This window comes from Oncorhynchus mykiss, chromosome 18 (genome assembly GCF_013265735.2).
Source record: "Oncorhynchus mykiss isolate Arlee chromosome 18, USDA_OmykA_1.1, whole genome shotgun sequence".
In the NCBI taxonomy this organism is placed as follows: Eukaryota; Metazoa; Chordata; class Actinopteri; order Salmoniformes; family Salmonidae; genus Oncorhynchus; species Oncorhynchus mykiss.
The window spans coordinates 47,360,738-47,368,667 of NC_048582.1; the positions used below are offsets into that span (position 1 = coordinate 47,360,738).

Consider the following 7,930-nt stretch of genomic DNA (forward strand, 5'->3'; position numbering starts at 1 on the left):
TTTCCCGCGATCCATCAAACACATTTGGTGTGTCTTCATAGTGGTCTCTGATTTGTGGTCAGACTCGCTCAGAGAAGTCTAAAGATTTTTTTCGCAAACATCCTTTCTGAATTAAAAAATTATCCTTGAAGTAATCATCTATTTTAGTCAAAAGTATCTGTAATCCGATTACAATTTTCTTTCTGGTAACCTAACGGATTACGGTTACAGTTTTGTAATCCCATACACGTACAATTTTTACATGTAATCCTGTACTCCCCAACCCTGTTGATATCACCATATTTTCTAAAAAGGCCTATATATACAGCAAGACATTAGTCTAAAGACATTGCTCAGGACCATGGTATTAGGATGAGAAAAAAAGGCAGATGAGATCATTTTGCATAGGATACAAATATTAATCCCCTATAATATCAATCCCCGATCTTAATGATAAAACAGTCTAATACTTTTACAATGAAGTGTGAATAAATGTGTCCTCGATGTTAGTGCGAGTGGATGTGAGATCAGAAACAGACAGGCGGCCCCATTATGCAGATCTCCGATGTCACCTCTGGGCTATCCACACTTCGCCAAGTACAGGAACAGAGGAACAGACTAATGGCCCGGCTACAGTCAACACCACACTCCTCACGTGTGTATTTGGTACAACAAAAGATTAGCATTATTCGCAAATATACAACAGAGTTCAAAGGCACTGTGGCTGCTGCCTTGTCTCTTCCCTTCTTTTGTTTTCATCCAAAGCTTCAAAAAATGTGTTTGGCCTAATCATCCAATCCTGACAAATACTTGATATAACCTAGGATACTAATCAATTATGTTTAATACCATAAACATATTGTATGCTTTTGACAATACGGCCTAATAACATTTTAACATGTCTTTTTTTCGTAAGATACATAACGAATGTATGAAATATGAACAGCTCTGAAAATGTTTTAAGCTATGCAAGAGTTAACGAATATCCAAACACGTTAAGAAAATGCATAGGCCTCTGTCATGAAGGCTATAAACCTAAAGGCAACGAATAAATTATTCTTATTCATACAGTTTAAAGTAGGCCTAGACGCCTATAGGTACTTTTTACATTTTGTATTGACGCAATTATGATGGGCATTTTTGCATTGGGGACATCGAAGAGACGCTCGAAACACGACCATTAGGCCATCGGGGTGTGGTCTCGAACGCAACGCCACACCCCTATCCCCATCTGGTCCCGAGGGGCCTTATATGATCAGGCCTTGGGCTCTCAAGCCAGTAGTACTTATCTCACTGTCAAAACGAATCTAGAAACAGTGAATCCTATTCTAACGGTATATTTCGCGGAACACCACACGAACTCATCCTATAGGAAATATGACTTCTTCAAACTCCGACCAGCGGCTGGACCACCTTCTGAGCGTGGTGGAGAGCGAGTTTCAGAAGGGCAGCGAGAAAGGAGACGCATCGGAGAGGGATATTAAACTGGGACTAGAGGACGCAGAATTATGGACCAAGTTTAAAGAACTAACCAACGAAATGATCGTCACCAAGACTGGCAGGTAGACTATGTTTTTTTTGTGGTTGTTGCTGTTAGCAACGGATCAAAATGAGGCCTTCGAGGCCTATTGGTCTGCTTCATTAAAAGCCAAGTTTATCTGGAGAGATCTTAGAGCGCATTTTTGCATGACTTCGATCTCAAGGCCATCAGACTGTTAAATAGCCATCACCAGCCGGCTTCCACCCGGTTACGCCACCCTGCACATTAGAGGCTGCTGCCCTATAGACTTAGAATCAGTGGCCACTTTAAATGTATACATACTGCTTTACTCATCTCATAAATATATATACCATTTTACTGTATTTTAGTCAGTGCCACTCCGACATTCTTCGATCTAATATTTATATTTTTCTTAATTCCATTATTTTACTTTTAGAACGATGTCTATTGCTGTGAATTGTTAGTTACTACTGCACTGTTGGAGCTAGGAACACAAGCATTTCGCTACACCCACAATAACATCTGCTAAATATGTGTATGTGACCAATCAAATTTGATTTGACTTTACGAAGCTAAATGTATCTGATGCGCCCAGGTTAGATATGCAACAGACATGCTCAGCATTTCAGAATAGGCTAGATGACAGGGTGTTGGCCCGGCTAGGCACTATCTATGTTTCACTGTGGTAACTTAATAAATACCATGTCAAGAATTCGGCCTAATGCGCAACGCCCGTAAAATAGTATAAACCTATTAGTAGGATAAAGTAAAGTGCCCCGATGTGGCACCCTTTTTAATGCAAACAAATATACCGCCAAATAATTCAATTATATAGATCAACGGCTGAGCCAACATAACATAATATTTAGGCTTGCTTAGGCAATATGTTTATTTTAACAACTTTATTTGAACCTACAGGCGGATGTTTCCAGTGCTCAGAGCGAATGTGAGCGGCTTGGACCCCAACGCCATGTACTCAGTCCTATTGGACTTCGTGGCTGCAGACAACAACCGGTGGAAGTACGTGAATGGCGAGTGGGTTCCCGGTGGCAAGCCCGAGCCACAGAGCCCTAGCTGCGTCTACATCCACCCAGACTCGCCTAACTTCGGAGCACACTGGATGAAAGCGCCTGTCTCATTCAGCAAAGTCAAACTGTCCAATAAACTCAACGGGGGAGGACAGGTAAGGAAGGCCCCGATTGTTTTTGTCGTCTTCTTTGTTTGTATTTGCAGTATGCATATTCATTACTATGTAAATACATTTAAAGACAACTTGGTAGGCTAGTCCAGATTGCCCTGCTCTCTCAGAGCTAATGATGCTCTACCCTGCTGTGCTGAATTACAAAGTTAAGCCTTTTCTGGGGAACAACAGTGTTCATTTCATGGCAAAACAACTTCACTATTTTTTATTGGGCATCTGTAGGACTAAATTGATCTGCTATCTTATACATTTTGAGTGTGTGTTTTGGATCTTTGTTTTTGATTGTAGTTTATTGTGAAATGATTAAAATAATGTATAATTTCTCTCTAGATCATGCTGAACTCTCTGCACAAGTATGAGCCCAGGATACACATTGTGAAGGTTGGAGGGCTCCAGAAGATGATCAGCAGCCAGTCTTTCCCCGAGACTCAGTTCATCGCTGTCACTGCTTACCAGAATGAAGAGGTCAGTTGGCCTGAATAACACAGTCACAGAGATAATCATTGTTCACAATAATAAACATTTTATTGTGTCCAGCTTACCATGAACGAAGAAACTAATAGGAGCTGTCATATTTATGTACCTTCTAGATAACTGCATTGAAGATCAAACACAATCCATTCGCTAAAGCTTTCCTTGACGCCAAAGAGAGGTAAGAGGAAGAGACTGATATTGTGTCCGAAAGATGCTTCTAAATGTATTTATTTGATTTTGTGTGCCAATTCTGATGTTATGTTTTCAATTTTAGGAGCGACCATAAAGACATTCCAGACCATGGTGGAGACAGTCAACAGTCTGGTTATTCCCAACGTAAGTCTTCCCTTCAGTCACACTACATCAACCACATTAGAAAAGCTCTTTCTAGACCTCTCCACTTCAGTTCCAACAATCAAACCAAGTCCTTCTATTTGACATAATTTTCAAACGCACTTTTCTTAAACATTCAGAAAAGAATGATCCTCATATATCTATATTTTCAAAGCCTTCCATGTCCCCAATGAAACTATACATAGAGAACAGTATGAACAAAGGAAGCATAGGAATATAACCATTTTGTCTGTTCTCTTCCTTTCAGTTGGTGGTTGGTTCCTACCTGGTAACGGCCCTATGTGCTCCAGCAGCAGCCCCCCTCCGTTCAGCGGGGCCCCTGGCCCCTCCTCAGGGTCTTATTGTGAGAGGTACTCCAGCCTGAGGGGCCACAGGGCAGCCCCCTACCCCAGCCACTACCCACACCGCTCCTCCAGCTCAAGTAAGAACCTCCTCTGCCCAACCCAGTGGTCTGTGAATGCACTGTCTACTGTTTGTTCTAGTCACTAGTCAAGACTCGTAGGTGTAGACGACAGCGTGGACATTTTAAGATGTTGGTTCATAAAAGATGTTTGAGAAATCACCCCTAGAGGAAATGCATTGTTTTGATCAGAGAAATGTTTACAATACTGTTTTTAAACATTTGTCTATGTACTTTATTGTTTAGACAACTACATGGACAACTCGTCGGGAGTCCTGCCCACCCATGACAGCTGGTCAGCCCTTCAGATCCCTAACTCCTCTGGGATGGGAACCCTGGCCCATACCACCAACTCCACATCCAACTCCAGGTATGGCAACACATGGTCATAGTTCATCATCTATATATTTCTGATACCACTGTTTATATTCCAGAACTTTCCTGACTACATGACTTGATCAGGAAACACTTTGGGCCCTGGGCCTAGACTTTTACTAGGCCCAGATTTCTTCCTTGTTAGGTCACACAGCCAGAAAAAAAACTCATAATCAAACCCCTTTCTCTGTCTCTCTCTCTCTCTCTCTCTCTCTCTCTCTCTCTCTCTCTCTCTCTCTCTCTCACACTCTCTCTCTCTCTCTCTCTCTCTCTCTCCCTCTCCCTCTCCCTCTCCCTCTCCCTCTCTCTCTCTGTCTCTGTCTCTCTGTCTCTCTGTCTCTCTGTCTCTCTGTCTCTCTCTCTCTGTCTCTCTCTCTCTCTCTCTCTCTCTCTCTTCCCTACAGCCAGTATCCTAGCCTGTGGTCTGTTGCCGGGACAACCCTAACTCCTTCTGGCTCCTCCTCTGGTTCCATTGCTGGCGGTCTGACCAGCCAGTTCCTGCGAGGCTCCTCCTACACTGGCCTGACCTCCTCCCTGCCCGTTTCCTCACCATCCTCCATGTACGACCCCAGCCTTAGTGAGGTGGGTGTAGGCGTGGGCGAGGCCCAGTTCGAAAGCTCCATCGCCAGGCTCACCGCCTCCTGGGCACCTGTGGCTCAGAGCTACTGAGCACAATGCATCTTCCATCAGACATTGACTCTCCTCAAGCACCATCCTGCTCCACATCACCTCCCTCTCCTCTCTACTGCCTGACAATCACCTAGGAAACCTTTGGGTTGATGCATTACATGTTGACAGCAACGCCTGTGAAAGGCAGAGAGTCAGCTCAGAAGAAGATCTATCTGAAGCAGAGAGATGTAGGGTCCTCTCAGGCCTTGTGTTTTACCAACATGAAATGGTTGGTTTCTCCATTCCAAAGACCCTAGATTTTCTAAACCAAAGTCCATAGGTTGCCATTCTTAAGTTACACACTTGCTGTCTTAGTGGAAGAGGCATGTGTTTTTCCATTGGGAGTTTCCTTCACTCTGTCCAAGGTGCAATTACAAGCCAAAGACAATCTGACAATACTTCCTCCACAATCGTTCCAGTTGCTGGTGTGTTACTGTAGTCGTGTCCTTCAGTACAGACACAGGACTCAAAGACAATCGTACACTGGCGTAAGACAATCAGGATCACTAGCTACCCAAAGCTAAGTTTATGAAGTAACCCCCTCAACTTTACTAAAGGGGCCAATCCTTACAGTGGCTTGCAAAAGTATTCACCCCCTTGGCATTTTTCCTATTTTGTTGCCTTACATCCTGGAATTGAAATTGATTTTATGGTGGGTTGTATCATTTGATTCACACAACATGCCAACCACTTTGAAGATGCAATTTTATTTATTTATTGTGAAACAAACAAGAAATAAGACAAAAAAAAACAGAAAACTTGAGCGTGCATAACTATTCACCCCCCCAAAGTCAATACTTTGTAGAGCCAGCTTTTGCAGCAATTACAGCTGCAAGTCTCTTGGGGTATGTCTCTATAAGCTTGGCACATCTAGTCACTGGGATTTTTGTCCATTCTTCAAGGCATAACTGCTCCAGCTCCTTCAAGTTGAATGGGTTCCCGCTGGTGTACAGCAATCTTTAAGTCATACTACAGATTCTCAATTGGCCATTCCAAGACATTTAAATGTTTCCCCTTAAAACAGCCAAGTATTGCTTTAGCAGTATGCTTAGGGTCATTGTCTTGCTGGAAGGTGAACCTCGTCCCAGTCTCTAATCTCTGGAAGACTTCTGACCAGTTTCCCAGTCCCTGCTGATGAAAAACATCCCAAAAGCATGATGCTGCCACCACCATGCTTCACTGTGGGGATGGTGTTCTCGGGGTGATGAGAGGTGTTGGGTTTGCCCCAGACATAGCGTTTCCTTGATGGCTAAAAAGCAAAATTCTAGTCTCAACTGACCAGAGTAGCTTCTTCCACAGGTTTGGGGAGTTTCCCACATGTCTTTTGGCGAACACCAAACATGTTTGCTTATTTTATTCTTTAAGCAATGGCTTTTTTTCTGGCCACTTTTCCCATAAAGCCCAGCTCTGTGGAGTGAACAGCTTAAAGTGGTCCTATGGACAGATACTGTGGAGCTTTGCAGATCCTTCAGGGTTATCTTTGGTCTCTTTGTTGCCTCTCTGATTTTTGCCTCCTTGCCTGGTCCGTAAATTTTGGTGGGCGGCCCTCTCTTGGCTGGTTTGTTGTGGTGCCATATTCTTTCAATTTTTTAATTCTGGATTTAATGGTGCTCCGTGGGATGTTCAAAGTTTCAGATATTTTTTTATAACTCAACCCGGATCTGTACTTCCCCACAACTTTGTCCCTGACCTGTTTGGGGAGCTCCTTGGTCTTCATGGTGCCGCTTGCTTGGTGGTGCCTCTTGCTTAGTGGTATTGCAGACTCTGGGGCCTTTCAGAACAGGTGTATATATACTGAGATCATGTGACAGATCATGTGATACTTAGATTACACACAGGTGGACCTTATTTGACTAATTATGTGACTTCTGAAGGTAATTGGTTGCACCAGATGTTATTTAGGGGCTTCATAGCAAAGGGGGTGAATACATATGCACACACCACTTTCTGTTTTTTATTTTTGAGAATTTTTTTAAACAACACATTTTTTTTTCATTTCACTTCACCAATTTGGACTGTTTTGTGTATGTCCATTGCATGACATCCAAATAAAAATCTTATTTAAATTACAGGTTGCCAGAAAACAAGAAAAACGCCAAGGGGGATGAATACTTTTGCAAGGCACTGTATGTTTGACTGTTTATTGTTACAATTAGTGTTATTATTATGATACAGATAAATAAAATGAAATAATATTGGTGATCTAACATAAAAAAATGTATATGTGTGTATATATAATATACTGAACAAAAATATAAATGCAACATGCAACAATTTCAAAGATTTTATTGAGTTACACTTCATATAAGGAAATTAGTCAATTGAAATCAATTCAATAGACCATAATCTATGGATTTCACATGACTTGGCAGGGGCGCCAATCAGAATGAGTTTTTCTCCACAAAAGGGCTTTAATACAGATAGAAATACTCCTCAGTTTCATCAGCTGTCCAGGTGGCTGGTCTCAGACGACCCTGCAGGTGAAGAAGCCGGAAGTGGAAGCCCTGGACTGGCGTGGTTCCTTGTAGTCTGTGTTTGTGAGAACGGTCGGACGTACTGCCAAATTCTCTAAAACGACATTGGAGGCTGCTTATGGTAGATATGTGAACATTCAATTCTCTGGCCTCCGCTCTGGTGGAGAATCCTGCAGTCAGCATGCCAATTGCCCGCTCCATCAAGACATCTGTGGCGATGTGTTGTTTGACAAAACTGCACATTTTAGAGTGGCCTTTAATTGTCCCCAGCACAGGGTGCACCTGTGTAATTATCATGCTGTTTATTCAGCTTCTTGATATGCAACACCTGTCAGGTGGAAAGATTATCCTTGTGCACAACATTTGACAGAAATCATCTTTTTGTGCGTATGGAACATTTCTGGGATCTTTAAATAGAGCTCATGAAACATGGGACCAACACTTTACATATTGCGTTCATATTTTTGTTAAGTATAAATTAACGTCCATTTTCGTTCTTAGCC

At 42.5% G+C, this 7,930-nt stretch overlaps 1 protein-coding gene across 1 annotated transcript; it reads left to right on the forward strand.

Annotated features, from left to right (window-relative positions):
- Nucleotides 1-1,220: 1,220 nt before the first annotated feature.
- On the forward strand, nucleotides 1,221-5,756 carry LOC110496394 (T-box transcription factor T-A). The gene is made up of 8 exons (XM_021572269.2): nucleotides 1,221-1,541; nucleotides 2,399-2,663; nucleotides 3,012-3,146; nucleotides 3,272-3,333; nucleotides 3,430-3,491; nucleotides 3,757-3,930; nucleotides 4,156-4,279; nucleotides 4,689-5,756. The coding sequence occupies exons 1-8, from the start codon at nucleotides 1,357-1,359 to the stop codon at nucleotides 4,951-4,953; spliced, it is 1,272 nt and encodes a 423-aa protein (XP_021427944.1). The 5' UTR covers nucleotides 1,221-1,356; the 3' UTR covers nucleotides 4,954-5,756.
- The last annotated feature ends 2,174 nt before the right edge of the window (nucleotides 5,757-7,930 follow it).

What these genes read in the sequence shown, in the direction of transcription:
- LOC110496394 (XM_021572269.2), top strand. Translation starts at nt 1,357, where the DNA reads ATGACTTCTTCAAACTCCGACCAGCGGCTGGACCACCTTCTGAGCGTG. An exon ending in ATCGTCACCAAGACTGGCAG is followed by an intron (nt 1,542 to 2,398) that starts GTAGACTATGTT and finishes TTGAACCTACAG; the next exon opens with GCGGATGTTTCCAGTGCTCA. An exon ending in TTCCTTGACGCCAAAGAGAG is followed by an intron (nt 3,334 to 3,429) that starts GTAAGAGGAAGA and finishes TTTCAATTTTAG; the next exon opens with GAGCGACCATAAAGACATTC.